This window comes from Chiloscyllium plagiosum, unplaced genomic scaffold, assembly GCF_037043375.1.
Source record: "Chiloscyllium plagiosum isolate Xiang-an unplaced genomic scaffold, Cpla_swu_hap1 HiC_scaffold_1, whole genome shotgun sequence".
NCBI classification, from domain to species: domain Eukaryota; kingdom Metazoa; phylum Chordata; class Chondrichthyes; order Orectolobiformes; family Hemiscylliidae; genus Chiloscyllium; species Chiloscyllium plagiosum.
In genome coordinates, this window is record NW_028270139.1 from 72,957,620 (window position 1) to 72,978,903 (window position 21,284).

At 43.1% G+C, this 21,284-nt stretch overlaps 1 protein-coding gene across 1 annotated transcript in view; it reads right to left on the reverse strand.

Moving 5' to 3' along the window:
• The window catches only part of cnga1b (cyclic nucleotide gated channel subunit alpha 1b), a 52,092-nt gene that overhangs the window by 8,805 nt on the left and 22,003 nt on the right, over positions 1-21,284 (reverse strand). The window contains exons 4-7 of the mRNA XM_087987898.1: positions 21,189-21,239; positions 20,938-21,090; positions 15,747-15,863; positions 3,813-3,919 (exon numbers count right to left, since the gene is read on the reverse strand). Of these exons, the coding sequence (XP_087844024.1) occupies positions 3,813-3,919; positions 15,747-15,863; positions 20,938-21,090; positions 21,189-21,239 (428 nt within the window). The remainder of the gene's footprint in view (positions 1-3,812; positions 3,920-15,746; positions 15,864-20,937; positions 21,091-21,188; positions 21,240-21,284) is intronic.

The window sequence follows — 21,284 nt, forward strand, 5'->3', positions numbered from 1 at the left end:
CACAACTTCCACCCCACCCTCAAATTCACTTGGTCCATCTCAGACACCTCTCTCCCCTTTCTTGACCTCTCCATTTCCATCTCTAGCAACAGTCTCCAACTGGACGTTTACTCTAAACCCACAGACTCTCACAACTACCTGAACTACACCTCCTCCCAACTGGCAAGAACTCCATTGTGTTCTCCCAATTCCTCTGCCTCCACCTCATCTGCTCAGACAAGGAGACATTTCACTCCCAAGCATCCCAGATGTCCACCTATTTCGAACAATGCGCTTTTCCCCCATGTCATCTAGACAGCCCTCTACCGCACCACCTCCATTCCCCGTTCCATTGCTCTAAAGCCAATCCCCTCCAAATGCAATAAAGACAGCAACCCATCTCTGCATTCAATGCATCATCTTTAAACATTCCCGCCAACTCCAACTAGACCCCACCACCAAGGACATCTTCCCCTCCCCACCCCTCTTTGTCTTCTGCAAGGATCGTTCCCTTCGCCAATCCCTGGTTTGCGCCACTCTCCCCACCAATTCTCCCGAACCCCCAGGTACCTTCCCCTGCAACCAGAACAGACACAAAACCGCCAGTACACCACCACTCTCACCTCCATCCAGTGCCCCAAACAATCCTCCTAGGTGAGACAGAGGTTCACTTTCCTCTTTTCCAACTTAGTTTATTATATCCGGTGCTCACGATGTGGTCTTCTCTATATCGGGGAGACCAAACGTAAACTTAGGGAATGGTTTGCTGAGCATCTCAGCCGGGTCCGCAGAGGCCGAATGGACCTCCCAGTAACTGCCCATTTTAATTCCCCTTCCCACCCCCTTTCTGACAAGACCATCCTTGGCCTCGTCCTTTGCCACAATGAACCAAACCGCAAATTGAAGGAACAACGCCTCACCTTATACGTGGGCAGTATAAAGCCCGGAGGACTCAACGTTGAGTTCTTCAATTTCAAATAACCTCCCTTCCACTTCTCCCAGCCACCAACTGGATTCATCCCTCACATTGACCAACCAGGTCGTACTTTCTACCTGTCTTCACCTATCCTCACTTCGCCACCCTGCCCCCGCCACCCCCTTTATCCACAGCTCCCCTTCCTCCCATCCCAGTCCTGAAGAAGGGTTAGACCCGAAATGTCGACTTCTCAATTTCCTGATGCTGCCTGGCTGGCTGTGTTCTTCCAACCTCCTGCTTGTCCACCCAATTCTCAATCCATTTTTATCACAAATGTGCTTTGATTTTTCACAATAACCATTTAAATTGGACGTCATCAAAAGCTTTCTGAAAATCCAAATATAGCATATTTACTGGTTCTCTCTTGTCTGAATTTGAATTTGAATGATATTTTGTGACTTGTATTTTACAGTGAATAATACAGTAAAATAGTGAAAAGCATCAACCTTCACCACAATCCAACGCCATTTTGAATAATAATAGAAAGAATTAAAAAGATATAGCTAAAAGAGAGTCCATCTTTGTTCCACTGCCTCTGCCATGGGTTATGAGTCCTGAACAGGTTCACCAATGACACCTACACTATCATTCCTCCTCTACCACCTCACTGCTCTCTGTGCTGGATCCACCAATATCAGAGTCGCCACTCTTCAGGTGCCATCTCTTTGCCGCAGTATCCATCTCGTCCACACAGATGCCGATGCTGGGTCTCATGCTGGATCCACATTTATCCCTTAACCAGGAACACCCAGCACCACTGTCACCGCTGCCTCACCAATAACCAGGAGTCCCCCGTTCTGGGTCTACACTAGCAGAAGTCCCCCTCTGGGCCTACCAGAACCAGGAGTCCTCCTATGGGCCTACCATAACCAGGAGTCCCCTTCTGTGTCTACCACAATCAGGAATCCCGCTCTGGACATATCACAACCAGGTCTCCCTCTCTAAGTCTACCACAACTAGGAGTCCACCTCTGGGCCTACCACAACCATGTGTCCCTCACTCTGCTGCCAGGCTAGGCCACCACCAGAGAGTCCTGCTCCGGCCATCCTCCTTTATGATGTCACCTTCTCTGCCACTACTGACAGGAAGAAGGTGAAGAAAAAGAAAAGAAAAAGAAAGAAGATGAAAAGAGTATAGAAAGAAGGAAGGAAGCAGCTGGTCTGGAATGGATGGACTCAGGAGCCCGAACACTGCTTTCCTTGCTGGCACTGCCATCCTGGATCAGATCATTATCTGATATATCCTAGTTACATCTTCAAAAAACTCCAGTAGGTTTGTTAAACATGATTTCTCTGTCATAAATCCACGTGACGTTGTATAATACTGTTGGTATGTTTTAAATGTCCTGTTATCACATTGTCTATAATAGGCTTCAGCTTTCTCTCCACTACTCATGTTGGCTAACCAATTTGTAGTTCCCAATTTTCTCCTCCCTCCATATTTAAACTGTGGGGTTAAATTTTCCACCCTCCAATTTGCTGGGACTGTTCCAGGATCTATAGAATTTTGGAAGGTGTCAACTACTATATCCACCCTTTCCATGACCACCTCCTTTATTACTCTGAAATGAAAATTATCAGGCCTTGCCTCTGGGGATTTATCGGCTTTCACTTTCATTAATTTCTTTGTAGTTTTTTTTAAGTACCTGTAATACCAATATCCTTTAATTCCTACTTTCCAACAGAACTTTGCTTCTTTATCATTTCTCAGAGGTTTTTGGTGCCTTCTTCTGCGAAGCAGTTAAAAAAAGTAATTGCTTAATTGCTCTGCAATTTCCTTCGTCTTCATTAGCAATTACGGAGAGATGATGGTCTAGTGGTATTATTGCTAGACTGCTAAGCCACAGACCCAGATAATGTTCTGGGGACCCAGGTTTGAATCCCACCATGGCAGATATTAAAATTTGAATTTAATATTTTTACAAATCTGGAATTAAGAATCTAATGATGATGATGACCATGAATCCATTGTCAATTATTGAGAAAACCCATCTGATTCACTAATGACCTTTAGGGAAGGAAACTGCCATCCCTTCTTGGTCTGGCCTACAGACCCACAGCAATACAGTTGACTCTTAACTATCCTCTGTGTAACTAGGGATGGGCAATAAATGCTGCCTAGCCAGGAATAACCCCATCCCATGAATGAATAAAGAACAATTCTGCCTTTTTAGACTGTAAAGGCCTACACTTGTCTTCACTAATTATTTTCTTTTTACATACATCTAGAAGCTCTTACAGTCTACATTAAATTTCATTGCAAGTTTACTCTCCATCTCTATTTTTCCATCTTAATCATCCTATTAGTCTTCCTTCCCTGAGTTCTAAACTGCTCCCATTGCTCTGGCCTGCTATGTTTTATATGATGTATGTTTGGAGCTAATACTATCCTCAATTTCATTGTTAGGTTGGACAAACTTTTTTGTTGTGTTCTTTCACCCAAATGAAATATATAATTTTTGTAATGGATGCATTTAGTCCTTAAATATTGAGAGCTATCGTGACTTTTGTGTATTTTCTATTGCAGTCAACTTGTCTTTCATGCCTGCATAGTTTCATTGGTTAGATTTAAGATCCTACTTTTGGATTGAACTACTTTACTTTCTGTTCCAATGAAGAATTCTATCACAAGCCTTGTCATAACAAGATTATGAATTAACCCATTCTCATTTCACAAAACCATATCTAAGATATCCTGTCCCTGAGATGATTTGGAGTTAGGTGCCAGAAAGTGACACAGCACTGTGAATTTTCCATTCCTGCTTGCTACAGTCCAGCAATGGGGGTTAAAATCGACCCTCACATAGATGGCAAATAGCCTCAAAACTCTTTGACAAAATAAATATAAGTACACTTACCTGTTTTTGTTCTTAAGTACATGTCAAGTATATAAATAACATCTGATAGATAATCAAGGATGAACCACGTGCTCAAGTAGTCAGACTGAAGTTCTTCAAAACATGCTCTAAATGAGAAAAGAAGTGAAAACAAAATGAAAAATACCTCAGTATTCATTCAATTGAATTTAACATTTTCTACCAAGGTATTTAAGATGTTTCAATGAATTACCAGGGGATCAGTAATGATCTTCTTGAAGTAATAATTTATAAACTATTGTGAGATTATGGTAATTTTCTAGTTCATTTTGGTAATCTAAGCACAGGCAGAACTATAAACGTCCATATATTAATTATGCTATTAGCTTTTATAGAATCATTTACAGCACAGAAGGAGGACAAATAGTTCACTGAGCTCATACCCCTTAGTGTGTGTGAGGTGAATTTCTGCAGATGTACATTGAGAAACCAGCTAAAGATCGTGTTATTTGGGATTTATTGATATTAAATTATTGTGCAATAACAAGTGCTAATCAATAATCTTGCTAAACAGAGCCATTGGGAAATAGTAACTGTAAAGTGATAGAATGTCATAATTAAGTTTGAATGTGGTATAGTTCATTTTGAAACTAGGATCTTTAGACCTGAAATAAATTATGAAGGTAATGGGGCTGCATTCACTATGGTTGACAAAAGTATTACATAGTAGCTTGGCAACAGCAAGTACTTAGAGATACAATATGGTTTAGAACATAAATACATTCCTCTATGGCACAAACACCCAAAGTTGAAGATAAATCAATTATGGTCAATGAAAGAAGTGAAAGATTGCAATTGATCAAAGGATTTGGCTTTCGTAAGAACAATTGGTAAGTTTAGGATTGGAAATAATTTAGAAACCAACAAAGGAGGACACAGAAGCTGATCAAGAAAGGGAAGTGAATTTAAATGAGGGAGGAACATAAAGGTGGACTGTGAAAGATTCTTTACATTTAAGAAAAGGAAACATTTGGCTAGGAGGAAATAGCCTGAAGAAGGGTTACACCCGAAACGTCGACTTCTTTACCTCCTGATGCTGCCTGGCTTGCTGTGTTCTTCCAGTCTCCTGCTTGTATACTCAGGAGAAATATAAGTCCATTACATGTGGAGAAGAAGGTAGCGAGAGAAATAATGGATACATTGGTGGTTATATTTCACAATGCTATATATTCTGGAAAGATTCCATGGACTGGAAAGTAGTAAATGTAACCATACTATTTAAGAAGGGAGGAAGAAGGTGAATGAAGAATTATAGACCTGTTAGTTTGATGTCAGTAGTGGAAAAATGTTAGCATCTATTATAAAGGATGGATAACTGGACAGTTTGGAAAGAATAGCAACTTTAGGCAGAGTCAGTATATATTTATGAAAGAGAATCAAGTTTGACATACCTGTTGAAGCATTTTGAGATATTTTCTTGTAGCATTGATAAAGGAAAACCAGAAAGTCTGGATTATTTAGATTATCAGAAGTTTTTACATTTGGCTAGGAGGAAATAGCCAAATACGCAAGGTTAGTAAAGAAAATAAGTGTGCATGGGGAAAATATATTGGTATACATTGAGAATTGTTTAACAGAAATAAAGCAGCACAGGAATAAATAGATCATTCTCAGGATAACAGGCTGTTATGAGAGTGATATTGCAAAGGTTAATATGGGGTTCACAGTTGTTCACAATCTTTATAAATGATTTGGATGTGGAACTAATTGTAATATTAACAAATTTCCTGGGTAGGAATGTAAGATATGAGAAGGATTAAAGGACTTGGATATTCAAAGTGAATGGGTTAGAACATGATCACACTGTGAAATTATTTGGTAGCAAAGAACTTGAGTGTTGCTGAGATAAAACTATTTTGTCAAATCTTTCTTTCAAATTCATTCACGGGATGTGGCTGTCATTGGCCATATTAACATTTATTACCTATCCCCAATTGTCCAGGGGGCAGTTAAGTGTCACTCACATTACTGTGGGTCTGGAGTCATGTGTAGTACAGCAGTTTCCTTTCCCTAAAGGACATGAGTGAACCAGATGGATTTCTCCTGACAATCAAAAACAGTTTTATGGTCATCGTTAGATTCCTCATTCCAGATACTTTATGAATTCAAATTCCATCATCTGACATAGTAGGATTCATGGAACATTACTTGGGTCTCTGGATTAACAGTCCAGTGATAGTACCACCTGCCCTTTCTCTTGCATTCATCAGGTCTCTATGTATGAATACCAATTCTCAGGGAAAATCACATTTACACTGTATAAAAGGAGAGCGCTGTTTAAATAGACAATGAGCTCAAACTGGTAGAGACATTGCCATGGAGAATGTCCCCGTGAATGATGATTGACAGTCAACAGTCAGCAATTGGCCTGTTTTAAAATTTAAACAAAACCTGATAGTCGCTTGTCAATCATTCATGGATTCATTTTCCATGGCAACACCTCTAAAATCAGAGTCTATTTGACAATCAATCAGCACTTCTCCTTTTACAGTATAAATGTTGGTTTTCCCTAGAAATTATGTTCTTGCACAGTTTCCCAATGAGTGTTTGCTGAAAGTTTTTAAAGAACTGTATTTTTATCCCCTATATGCAAGTGTGAGGTTATTAATTTTTATAGAAAAAACACACTGAAAAGCAGAATAGTTCTTAAATGGTGAGAGGTTGGGAAGTGTGGGTGTCTCAAGGGAATTTGGTGCCCTTGTTCAGGAGTCACTTAAAGTTAAGACATGAATGCAGCAAACAATTATGAAGGCATATTAGTCTTCATCACAAGGTGATTTGAGTACAGGATAAAGCTGTCTTGCTGCAGTTATAGAGAGCATTGGTGAAATCTAATCTGATGCATTGTGTACAGTTTTGTTTCCCTTACTTAAGGAAGTATATTCTTGTCATTGAGGAAGTGTAGTGAGATTCACTAGAATAGTCCTGAGTTGGTGGGACTTTGCTATGAGCGGAGATTAAGGCAACTGGGTCTGTTTTTAGATTTGATTCGATTCCCTACAGTGTGGAAAAAGGCCCTTCAGCCCAACAAGTCCACACCGACCCTCCGAAGAGTAATCCACCCAGACCCTTTCCCTCTGACTAATGCACCTAACACTATGGGCAATTTAGCATGGACTGTGGGAGGAAACTGGAGCACCCGGAGGAAACCCATGCAGACACGGGGAGAATGTGCAAACTCCACACAGACAGTTGCCCGAGACTGGAATCGAACCTGGGTCCCTGGTGCTGTGAGGCAGCAGTGCTAACCACTGTATAAGGCATGGCGGGGAGGATGTAAATAATTTGCTTTCCCAAGCTAGTGTGTCTAAAACTAAGGGATATAAGCTCAGGACAAAGGATAGGCTATTTAAGACTGAAATAAGAGAAATTTCTTCAGTCAGAGGGTGGTGAATGTTTGGGATTCTCTAACCCAAAGGACTGTGGCAGCTTCATCACTGAGCAGCCTCAAGACAGAAAACAGTAGATTTCTGGAAACTAGTTACATCAATGGATACATAGATACTGTAGCAAAGTGACATTGAGGTAACATCACTATAACTATAAGCAAATAAAATGGTCTAACACACAACTGTACAGATGTTGCAGAAAATACAGTTGAATTTGAGCTTCAATCTAGTTCCAACAACTAAAAGCATCCTCTAATGATGAAAGGAAACTGTTACTCAAACTGTGCTCACCTAACAGAATCTGGAAATATCTGGCTGAAACAATTCTACAAAGCAGTTCTGGTCGAGACAAATGTTTTGATGCAGATAGCTGCCTAAGTTAGCGTATAAATGATTCCCCATCCTGAACATCTCACCCCTTCCCAGCTCAGGAGCTAAACCAGCACCACCCCAAACCTTCAACCCCATCCCAACTCCAACCTACTCATTAGCTAAAGAACACCTCCCAGTCCCTGATGTGACAAAGCATTAGGCATATTAAAATAGGATCATACAGGGCAAAAAATTTGGGTAGTATTACTTTATGATTTTGAAGCTGGATGACTCAAATAGTCTGCTAGGCATTCTCCATGCCATTCCCAACAAAACTTTTACATCTACAAGTTCTTAAATCTTGTCAACCCTATTGTGATCAAAATTCACTATCCAACATGCTTGTTGACAATCATATTCTCAATTTCAAATCTCCCTCATACTTTTACCTCCAACTTCAGTGATCCCTTTCAGTTATATTTCCTTGAATACACCCAGCTTTCTCTGAATTTGGTTTACTCCTCGTACCTTACTCATTTGTCTCCATTATTGGTGGGATTCCTTTTATTTGTTATGCTGTGTCCTTTGGAAGTATCTCCCCAAAGGCTCTATCCCTCTTTAGAGTCAATTGTCTCCTTGGGCTGTTTTTTCAGAACACAGCTTAATCTCTTTGTTTCCCTTTCCTTTTACTTTGTAAAGTGCTTTGATAATATTTTTCTGCATGTAGGAAATTATGATAATATCTAACCTGTAGTTGATGCTGTTCTACATATTTTTCAAAACCTTTTTCCTATTCTACTTTTAATTTCTCCTATCCAATACATCGTCATTCTAGGCTAAGAAAGTAAGAAAGTAAGAAAGCCGCATCTGCTCCCAGGAGGACCAGTTCAAAATACGTACAACACAGATGGCCTCCTTCTTCAAGGACCGCAATTTCCCCCCCGACGTGGTCGATGGTGCCCTCCACTGCATCTCCTCCACTTCCCGCTCCTCCGCCCTTGAGCCCCGCCCCTCCAACCGCCACCAGGACAGAACCCCACTGGTCCTCACCTACGACCCCACCAATCTCCATGTACAGCGCATCATCCGCCGTCACTTCCGCCACCTCCAAACAGACCCCAGCACCAAGGATATATTTCCCTCCCCTCCCCTATCAGCTTTCCGTAGAGACCACTCCCTCCGCGACTCCCTTGTCAGATCCACACCCCCCACCGACCCAACCTCCACTCCCGGCACCTTCCCTTGCAACCGCAGGAGGTGCAACACTTGCACCCACACCTCCCCCCTCACTTCTCTCCAAGGCCCCAAAGGAAACTTCCATATCCGCCACAGATTCACCTGCACCTCCACCCACATCATCTACTGCATCCGCTGCAGCCGGTGTGGCCTCCTCTATATTGGGGAGACAGGCCGCCTACTTGCGGAGCGATTCAGAGAGCACCTCTGGGCCACCCGGACGAACCAACCCAACCACCCTGTAGCACAGCATTTCAACTCGCCCTCCCACTCCACTGAGGATATGCAGGTCATTGGACTCATCCACCGTCAAACCACAACAACGCGACGATCGGAGGAGGAGCGTCTTATCTTCCGACTGGGAACCCTCCAACCACAGGGGATGAACTTGGACTTCACCAGTTTCTTCATCCCCCCTCCCCCCACCTTGTCTCAGCCGAATCCCTCCAGCCCGGCACCGCCTTCCTGACCTGCAGTCTTCTTCTTGACCTCTCCGCCTCCATCCTACTCCGACCTATCACCCTCACCTTGACCTCTTTCCACCTATCACATTTCCAACGCCCCTCCTCCAAGTCCCTCCTCCCTACCTTTTATCTTCTCCTGCTGAACACTCTCTGCTCATTCCTGAAGAAGGGCCTGTGCCCGAAATGTCGAATCTCCTGTTTCTTGGATGCTGCCTGACCTGCTGTGCTGTTCCAGCAATAAAGTTTCAACTTTGATCTCCAGCATCTGCAGACCTCACTTTCTCCTCGAAGATTTCAACCTACTGCGAATCCTCTTACAAGGATGCCTTCCTTGAAGAAGCTCTCTGCCTCTCTCTACAAAGATTTCAGTGAGTCCCTCTCTCACTGCACACCCCAGGTCATCTCCTCTGCACAGAAGCTCTTCAGCCACATTCTGAAGCAGACTCGTTACCACAGCCATATCTCCTTTCTCAGCACCTGCCTACGGAACCGACTTATCCCCCATGGACTCCAGATCACCTTCCGACCAACACAATTTGGACCCAACCAGGACTACCAGTACCTGCAACAAATCTGCAGCCTCCAGCAACGGACCTCCCTCCGGATCCTCCACTCCACGCTTGCAGCCATGCGCCGGTACCTACATTCCCTGCAACTCGACCTACCCCAGCTCAGGACAACTCTCTCACAGACCTGTAAAGGACCTCTACTGTTCTTCATTTACAGAAGAATCCATAGACTGAACAAACAGTTCTTTCTAGCCATATCGGAAATTAAAGGCAGTAAGTACCAAAAACTTTCATGCACTTACCCCCAAACTCCGGATTCCTCAACCGTTCCAGAAACTTCCATCGGCCTCCGAAACCAGTCCGGCGCCATTACACACGCGGCCGCTACAGCGCCCGCGGCAACAGCCGCAGACGCCGCCGCCGATGACGTCACTTCCGCCCCCACCGACCTCGCAACCTTCATGATCGCGGCCCAAACAACCGCCTCCGGGATCGCCGCACAGACAACCTGCTCTGCAATCGTCAGGAAGACAATCGCCAACAGATTGGCGACCTCCGCGGCTATGGGGAAGAACTCTGTCTCCGTGGTCGCCGCAGCTACTTCCGCCCCCAGTGACGTCACCAACCTACATTTGGACCACATCGCCGCATGTGTCTCCGCCCCCCCGCCGCGTTCCGTCACCACGCCTAACCCCGCCCCCCGCCGCGTTCCGTCACCACACCTAACCCCGCCCCCCCGCCGCGTTCCGTCACCACGCCTAACCCCGCCCCCCGCTGCGTTCCGTCACCGCGCCTAACTCCGCCCCCACGCCGCATTCCGCCACCACGCCTAACTCCGCCCCCCCGGCCGAGTTCCATCACCGCGCCTAACCCCGCCCCCCCGCCGGTCTCCATCACCATGTCCAACTCCGCCCCCACGCCGACCTCTGTCCCCGCCCCCAGGCCTAACCCCGCCCCCACATCCAGCTCCAGTCCCACACCAGGTCCTAGCTCCCCGCCCTGCCGTGTGTTCACCATCCCTCCAGACTTGCCCCTCTCTGAGGATGAAAGATCAGTCCTCAGCAGAGGTCTCACCTTCGTTCCCACATGTTCTCGGGTCAATGAATTCAATACACGGAGTGACATCGAACAATTCTTCCGCCGCCTTCGCCTCCGTGCCGCCTTCTTCAATCAAGACTCTCGCCCACCCTCTGACGACCCCTTCTCCCACCTCCAACACACCCCGTCCACCTGGACACCCCGTGCTGGCCTCCTACCTGCCCTCGACCTCTTCATAGCAAACTGCCGCCGCGATATTAACCGCTACCTGAACTCCCACACCCCTCCCACCCACTCCAACCTCTCACCCTCGGAACGCGCAGCCCTCCACTCCCTCCGTTCCAACCCCAACCTCACCATCAAACCAGCTGACAAGGGAGGCGCAGTAGTAGTTTGGCGCACTGACCTTTACACCGCTGAGGCCAAACGCCAGCTCGCAGATACCTCCTCCTACCGTCCCATTGACCATGACCCCACCCCCCACCACCAAACCATCATCTCCCAGACCATCCATAACCTCATCACCTCAGGGGACCTCCCATCCACCGCCTCCAACCTCATAGTCCCACAACCCCGCACCGCCTATTTCTACCTCCTGCCCAAAATCCACAAACCTGACTGCCCCGGATGACCCATCGTCTCAGCCTGCTCCTGCCCAACTGAACTCATCTCGGCATACCTCGACACGGTCCTGTCCCCATTAGTCCAAGAACTCCCCACCTACGTTCGTGACACCACCCACGCCCTCCACCTCCTCCAGGATTTCCGCTTCCCCGGTCCCCAACGCCTCATCTTCACCATGGACATCCAGTCCCTGTACACCTCCATCCCCCATCACGAAGGACTTAAAGCACTCCGCTTCTTCCTTTCCCGCCGTACCACCCAGTACCCTTCCACCGACACCCTCCTTCGACTGACCGAACTGGTCCTCACCCTGAACAACTTTTCTTTCCAATCCTCCCACTTTCTCCAAACAAAAGGAGTAGCCATGGGCACCGGCATGGGCCCCAGCTATGCCTGCCTCTTCGTAGGGTATGTGGAACAATCCATCTTCCGCAACTACACTGGCCCCACCCCCCATCTTTTCCTTCGCTACATTGATGACTGTATCGGCGCTACCTCGTGCTCCCACGAGGAGGTTGAACAGTTCATCCACTACACTAACACCTTCCACCCCGACCTCAAATTCACCTGGACAGTCTCGGACTCCTCCCTCCTCTTCCTAGACCTTTCTGTTTCTATCTCAGGCGACCGAATCAACACGGACATCTACTACAAACCAACCGACTCCCACAGCTACCTGGACTACACCTCCTCCCATCCTGCCCCCTGTAAAAACGCCATCCCATTCTCCCAATTCCTTCGTCTCCGCCGCATCTGCTCCCAGGAGGACCAGTTTAAAATACGTACAACACAGATGGCCTCCTTCTTCAAGGACCGCAATTTCCCCCCCGACGTGGTCGATGGTGCCCTCCACCGCATCTCCTCCACTTCCCGCTCCTCCGCCCTTGAGCCCCGCCCCTCCAACCGCCACCAGGACAGAACCCCACTGGTCCTCACCTACCACCCCACCTATCTCCATGTACAGCACATCATCCGCCGTCACTTCCGCCACCTCCAAACAGACCCCAGCACCAAGGATATATTTCCCTCCCCTCCCCTATCAGCTTTCCGTAGAGACCACTCCCTCCGCGACTCCCTTGTCAGATCCACACCCCCCACCGACCCAACCTCCACTCCCGGCACCTTCCCTTGCAACCGCAGGAGGTGCAACACTTGCACCCACACCTCCCCCCTCACTTCTCTCCAAGGCCCCAAAGGAAACTTCCATATCCGCCACAGATTCACCTGCACCTCCACCCACATCATCTACTGCATCCGCTACAGCCGGTGTGGCCTCCTCTATATTGGGGAGACAGGCCGCCTACTTGCGGAGCGATTCAGAGAGCACCTCTGGGCCACCCGGACGAACCAACCCAACCACCCTGTAGCACAGCATTTCAACTCCCCCTCCCACTCCACCGAGGATATGCAGGTCATTGGACTCATCCACCGCCAAACCACAACAACGCGACGATCGGAGGAGGAGCGTCTTATCTTCCGACTGGGAACCCTCCAACCACAGGGGATGAACTTGGACTTCACCAGTTTCTTCATCCCCCCTCCCCCCACCTTGTCTCAGCCGGATCCCTCCAGCCCGGCACCGCCTTCCTGACCTGCAGTCTTCTTCTTGACCTCTCCGCCTCCATCCTACTCCGACCTATCACCCTCACCTTGACCTCTTTCCACCTATCACATTTCCAACGCCCCTCCTCCAAGTCCCTCCTCCCTACCTTTTATCTTCTCCTGCTGAACACTCTCTGCTCATTCCTGAAGAAGGGCCTGTGCCCGAAACGTCGAATCTCCTGTTCCCTGGATGCTGCCTGACCTGCTGTGCTGTTCCAGCAATAAAGTTTCAACTTTGATCTCCAGCATCTGCAGACCTCACTTTCTCCTAAGAAAGTAATCCACAATTGCCAAGTTGGCATGGACGAGTTGGACCGAAGGGTCTGTTTCCATGCTGTACAGGTCTACGACTCTATAATGAAGCATTTGGGATGAATCTAGATGATTCCTTGCTATTTGTTTCCATTGACAAATAAATATATTTTGACTGCAGTTAGTAACTAACAATATCAAGGGTCAAAGATGCAAACTCACATTTCAATGCTTTGTTACACACAACAAAAGTATCTATTCCATTTAGTTTATTTATAATACATTACCCATTTATCATATAAGGTACAGTTCACTTTAAGATATCTTCCCCAACACATAACATATAATTAAAGTTTCCCTCAAGAAATACATCACTCAATAACAATCACTCAATAACAATGTATCTTGCTCCAAATGAATTGTCAAGGAGACGCTATGAAGAACAGGATGTACACTAAATAATTTAATAGTTTAATAAATATTTGTTTGTTTCTTTTGAAAGCTGTTACATAATTTTTGGTTGAAAGCCTTTTAACTTCTACTTTTTGATTTTCAATAAGCTGAACACTAACACAAAGTTAAGACAATCAATTTCCAGATTATTATGATTTCCTTTAAATAAATAAACAAATTTACCAGATGACCCAAAAATGAAGAAATTACCAATAAGAGATCACCTTTACTAACATTTAGTTTAGTATGAATCAAAACTAATCTAGAATGAACGTGAATTAACAGGCAAATGATGTTTTAAATAAGAAGTTAAATTTCTCTTTATGTAGTTGATAATCTTACATAACCACTAGCATCAGCATCATTCTCGCTAACAGCGATACTATGTAATTAAACTGACTGACAATATGCTATTACAGTCATAGAGTCATAGAGATGTACAGCATGGAAACAGACCCTTTGGTCCAACCCATCCATGCCGACCAGATATCCCAACCCAATCTAGTCCCACCTGCCAGCACCCGGCCCATATTCCTCCAAACCCTTCCTATTCATATACCCATCCAAATGCTTCTTAAATGTTGCAATTGTACTAGCCTCCATCACTTCCTTTGGCAGCTCATTCCATACACGTACCACCCTCTGTGTGAAAAGGTTGCCCCTTAGGTCTCTTTTATATTCTTCCCCTCTCACCCTAAACTTATGATCTCTACTTCTGGACTCCCCGACCCCAGGGAAAGGACTTTGTCCATTTATCCTATCCATGCCCCTCATAATTTTGTAAACCTCTATAAAGTCACCCCTCAGCCTCCCATGCTCCAGGGAAAACAGCCCAGCCTATTCAGCCTCTCCCTATAGCTCAAATCCTCCAACTCTGGCAACATCTTGTAAATCTTTTCTGAACCCTTTCAAGTTTCACACATCTTTCTGATAGGAAGGAGACCTGAATTGCACACAATATTCCAACAGTGGCCTAACCAATGTCCTGTACAGCTGCAACATGACCTCCCAACTCCTGTACTCAATACTCTGACCAATAAAAGAAAGCCTTCTTTACTATCCCTATTGACCTGCGACTCCACTTTCAAGGAGCTATGAACCTGCTCTCTAAGGTCTCTTTGTTCAGCAACACTCCCTAGGACCTTGCCATTAAGTCTATAAGTCCTGCTAAGATTTGCTTTTCCAAAATACAGCACCTTGCATTTATCTGAATTAAATTCCATCTGTCACTTCTCAGCCTATTGGCCCATCTGGTCAAGATCCTGTTGTAATCGGAGGTATTCTTTATTCACACTTTAATTGTGGGGTCAGAAACTTTCACTTCTGAGTTTCACTCCCATGGGTCACAGCAATTCTAATGGTCTAGATTTCAGAGCTCCTTTTTTTCAAAGTCAATAACACCCTGGATTATGGTTTGGTGATTTCTGGAAGCCACATATCTGTTTAGTGTCTGTAAGCTATTCACACTGATATCCTGGTTATAGTGTCTGCAAGCTATTCACACCAATATCCTGGTTTTACCAGCCTGCATTGTGCCACTAAAAGCTCTTTTCTCCTTTTCTGCCAAACAGGAAAAGTGGGCTCTACATGTTCTTCTTCCTGTCTCTGCTTTCTCTTTGAGTCTTCATTCTATGAACTGAATATTTCCTTGAATCTCTCCTTTACAGCAATTTCTTCTTTGCCTGTCCTTCTGTCTGCCAGTGATATGGTATCATAACTTCCTTTTAGTTGGTGCTACTTCCATGTCAAGGGTCATTAGAGACTTCACAAGAATTTTAAAGAATTTACAAATATTCTTTATTGCTTTAAGGTCACAGGTCTTGCCATCTGATCATTCTGTCCTGATTCAGTTACTAAAGAGTTCTTGATAATATCCCACGGATAACTAATGTTCAATTTCACCTTCTTCCTACAGTATTGAGATTGACTTAATATGATTAAGTATATCGAGAATTACAATCCTCACTAAGCACTTCACAATGTCAGTGTAATATTTATATTGGGTTATTTGTGAGTTTTGTTTGCATTTCATCCTACCTAGCGATGATCATTGTCCAGTTGTACATCACGGGCATTGTAATAATCAGGAGCCAGTTGTAGTACATGTTTCCTGCTGGATCAAGAATGGGAAGCGTGGGAATCATATTCATCAGCCTGAACATGAAGTGTAGAAAACGGAAGGAAAAACAATTATGTTAGTACTTTATATACAACTTAGGGCAGGTAATACATTGTGGTAATATCACTAGACTAGTAATCCTGAACCTGAGTCTATAGTTCTGGATTATGTGAGTTTGAATCCCACCATGGTAAATGGCGAATTTTAAATTCAATGAAAATCTGGAAATAAAAGATAGCATAATGGCAACCTCTGTCAATTGTCATTTAAAAAAAACTCTTATTCAAATATGTCCTTCAGAGAAGGAAATCTGAGATCCTTACCTGCCTGATGTACATATGACTCCAGATCTACAGCAATGTGGTTGACTCAACTACTATCTGGGCAATTAGGGATCGGTCATAAATGCTGGTCCAGCCAGCATCATGCACATCCCATGAATGAATTTAAAAAATTAACATACATGACCATTTTAAAAAATGTGACTTTGAAAGAGAAAAGCGACATTGAACATTGTAGTGATTGGAACAAGGGTCAGGTGGAGCTCATTGCATATGAGATCCCTGTTTGCAGATGTTAACCTGGGCCAATCAGGAAGCCCTGGCTGACAAATATAAATAGGAGTATCAGAGATTCTCTTCACACTAGGGACTGGCTCTGAGCTAAATGGTCAAAGTCCATGTATTGTGCATATATAAATAAAGGGTGACTTGATGATGGGATATCGGCCTCTGTGGAGTTATTGCAAACATACTATCTTTAAAAAATTGTGATAAAACAATTTTAAGTGACAGCTGTTTAACAATTCCAACAGTTGTAATTGTCAACTATACGTGTCCGACATCAGTGGACAGTTCATTTTCGCTGATCACTTAAACACCAGTTGTTGATAATCCAAGTGAGAATCTTACTACCAGTACAGTTTCAAAATTACTAATGTGAAAAAAAATAGTTGTGTGGAAAGAGCAAATTTAAAATTTTATTTTAGAAGTTTGTATTCCTCAATTTTGTCATAGTCTTCAGAGAATTATATTTTGTATTCATGATAATAATCATTTAAAATGCCTGGTTATATATATGTTACAAAAATGTAGACTCTGTTAGTGAGTTTTGAGAAGATTATAACTCAGGTTGAGGTTCTGGATGTAGGTTTGCTCATTTGGAGGCTCACTGAAGATGTTACCTAGTATGGAGATGAAACATCAGAAAATGAACCTTCCAGCTCAGCGAGCAAACCTTCATCCATGTAGACTCTATTTTAGTTCATTCATAAGTTCAATTTTTAAATTAATTTTAGCACAGAAAATTATTTATTTTCAGAGATAGAATCCCTACAATGTGGAAACAGGCCATTTAGCCTAACAAGTCCACACTGACCTTCCCAGACCCACCCCCCTACCCTATTGTTCTAAATTTACCTTTGTCTAATGCACCTAACCTATACCTAACCAATTCATCTAATCTGCACATCTTTGAATTGTGGGAGGAAACTGGAGCACCCAGAGGAAACCCACGCAGACAAGGGGAGAATGTGCAAACTCCACAAAGGCTGGAATTGAACCTGGATCCCTGGAACTGTTAGGCAGCAGTGCTAACCACTGAGCCATTGTTAAACAGATTAAACAAAAATGGCAGAAAATAAATGATCCGTTATAAAGTTTTACCAAAAACATATTTTTTTGTTTCGGAATAACCAGCAGGCAGAAATAGAAATGGAATGTTAATTATTCATGTGGAGTAGAATTACAGGCAATGAGGTGGCAGAAAGTCCTAATCAGTTCTGAAGAATTATGGGCTGACTAGTGAGTAAGGTGACCTAGACAATGTTTAGTATGAGTGGAGAGGTGGCAGTGAGATAGAAACCTCAACAGAAGGTATTGTTTGAGGGAGGTTTAAACAGTTCAAGAGTGAAAGTGTGGAGGGTGGGAGATATAGAGTACTTGGAAGAGGCTGAAATTGGCTAATTATTGCTTCTGATGCCAGTAGCTCACGTCAAGAGCTATTCACTGCAAAATTTCCAGCCACTGACCTGTTCTCAGAGCTTTTGCATTTACTAAATACACTCAAGTAATGGTCAGTCTTATGTAAAAGGTAAGGCCCCTGTAATGTGCCAAAAATGATTTTTTGTGCATGTCATGTAAGGGTCAACCATTATCTTTCAGTCAAAAATATGCAAACTCTCTGTACTTATCCCTGACTCACTTGCCCTGATGCAACCTCAGCTGTTGATAGAATCAGAGAATAGCACACAGGAAGTTGTTTGATTCAACCATCAAATTAATCTAGTCTTAGAAAACTGACTTTAGCAAGAGAATATTTGGTATGTGACTGGCCCAGCTCAATTTCTGGTCAATAATACTTACTGGGATTTTGATGGTGTGATGTTCAGAGATTGTAATGCCAACAAATGTCTAGGGGAATTAATTTTACTCATATTGGAGCCATTGTTATTAATGCTACTAACCACTTATGAGCCCAAGCTTGAAGATTGTCCAAGTCTTGCTGTACATGAAGACTGGACTGCTTCAGTGTCTGAGGAGTCATAAATGTGGCTGAATATTTTGCAATTATCATTAGTGAAAATCCCATGCTGACCCTCAAATGGAGGGAAAGTGAGTCACTCTCAATGCCCCCTCTTGAATTCACCTCTTTTGTCCATAGCTGTAACAAGGTCAGGAGCAGAGTGACCTGACCGAATCTAAACTGAGCATTAGTGAGCAATGTTTTGCTGCCTCAGTGCTGCTTGATATTTTGTCAAATACCCACTCCATCATTTTACTGTTAATCAAGAACAGACGTATGCAATTTTCATTGCCCAGATTGGACTTTTCCTGCTTTTTGTGGGCAGAGTATATCTGGGCAATTTTCCACATGGTCAGACAGATGAAAGTGTTGTAACCTTAGTAGAAGAGCTTGGCTAGAGGTGAAACTTGTTCTGGAGCACAAGCCTTCAGTACTATTGCCAGATGCTGTCAGGTCCCATAGTTATTGCTGACATTTGAATTGATGTGCTAGATCTCTCCAATACTGAGTAGATTTGTAGAATTTTCTCCTCCTGTTTGTTCTGTAATTATATACCACCATTCATAACTGGATTTCTCAATTTTGCAGAATTATTATCTAATCCATTGCTTGTAGAATTACTTAGCAATGTCTGCTGTACACTACTTCTCCTTTTTAGCATGCAAGTCATTCTGTGTTATAGCTTTATTACAATTGCAAGGTTTGCGAGCCTGTCAAGTTTCAGGACTATATTCTTTGGTACAGGTCGCCCTGCTGTAAAGCGTGTTTCATTAACATGAATTCACTGTAACATGATTGACGAATTGGGGACACTGTTTCGAAAGCGCGAACTTTTAAAACGTGTGTTGGCTGTAACCTGATTATATCGTCAACAGTTTAAGCGCTGTTTCTACAGCACAATTTTCCTATAATGTGGGATTGCACAAGAATACAAACATTATGTTATAGAAGAACTACCTGTTTATGATTACTATTATGGGACTGTAGACAGAAGTTGCAGGACAGTTGAAAGGGCCCGTGTGGTATGTAGTAGAGTCTACCTGACCATTAAACTTTGGTGCTTTAATTGTTAGAGCATGTCAATAGACTGCTTATGCACAGTGAGATATTTGCTTTATATCTTTCTTTTGTAGTATTATAATCTCTACAATGCTAGTGTAATAGCTTATATAGCAATGCTGTATTTACTCTGTTTATTATTTGCTATTAACTTATCTATTCTCTTTCATTAAATATTGATGACTCTTTAAATATTGCAGGCTTCAGCTTGTAGGTGGCATTCACATCGAAAAAGAAGCACTGATGATAGCATGAACAGCTTTATTTCATTTTCACGGCACTTCATGAAAAGAAGACAATGGAATTGATCAGATGAAAGGCCTGGACATAGATAAAGCCTCTTTAGAAAACGTTTTTCTTCTGTTTTCTTTTCAACACTTTTCCAGATTGTTTTCTTAATTTGGGGCTGCCCTTCAGCATTTATAAAGTACTGTGTTTAAAAAACAATGGATCTATTGTGAGTTGTTTGTTTTTAAAGGGAGAGCTGGAGACTCTCAGTGATTCCATTTCGGGTGGAGCTCTTTAGTCTTGGTTGCAGTTGTAACTTCAGCTCTGAGCCCATACAGATTGATGGATATCTGTTAGAAAAACTGTTTTGCAACTGCCATACCTCCATCATCTTTTCCACCTTTACTCTTCACTTGCTGCTGCTAACTAACCATCACCAATAGCTTTCAGAGCTACTTCCTGTCGCTATAAAGAAATTGATGGTTTTCTATTACTTAACTTGTAATAAATAGCTCAATGATTTGGAGAGATGTTGGAAAATATCAACAATCAAGGTATCTGCAGAAGCAGATGGTGCAGCTTTTCCAGAAGCTATACCAGTCGAGCTGTCAATCACTACACACCTGCAGCTAATTTTTGTTAACTCCAACTAATAATGTCTCCTTTTCTTTAATGTTTAAAGAGCTGGGGATTAAAATTTTTTAAAATCATAAATTGCTGGAGAAACTCTGCATGCCTGGCAGCATTTGTGTGGAGAAAATAGAGCTAATATTTCAAGTTCGATAACCTTCCTTCAGAACGAATAGCAGCTCGGGAAAGGCGGCATACTTATTAATCCTGGAAAACGTTCACAGGAATCAAAACATTAACTCTGCTTTCTCTCCACATCTACTGTCAGATCTGTTAGGTTTCTCCACCAATTTCTATTTTTATATCAGAATTCCAGTATCTGCAATTCTTTGTTTTACCATAGACATTAAAATAACTTCAATTCACATCATTTATATAGATCTTATTTTCCCATCAAGAGCAATTACCTCTACTCCATAAACCTAACACAGCAGGTTAAGACTCTTGGAAAGACAAAAGTGGGGTCTATTTGAACTCAGCAGTATTTTCGGGCCATGTGATTCACATTTCTTCTGTGTGCAAAAGTGGCATCCATTGAAAATGAGAGCACAGTTTCCACACTTCGATACCATTCATAAAGATTTCTGGAGTCACCCAGACTAATACTGCCAAATAAAATTCAAAATATTACTGATGAACTTCAATAAACTAAAAGCTTGGCATACTTACATTTTCTTGATATCTTGCTTGTTATCGGTCTCATCATCTTTCTTCTCATCCTTCTTCTCATCTTTATCTTTTTCTTCATCCTTTTCCTTATTATTATCTTTATCTTTTTTCTTTTCCTTATCCTTTTTCTTTTCTTTTTTGCCACCAGATTTACTGTCAAATGGATTGAGATTAAGCACTTGTACAAGAAAGAATTAAATAATTATTTTGCTTAGATAGATATGTATCAAAAATAAGTCTTTTCTCCTTACCCCTTTTTCTCTTTTTTGCTCTTTTTGGATTCCTTCTTTGTTTCTTTCTCTCTAATGAAGAAAGTTGTTTTTTAATTATTCAGCCAGTCTGAATTT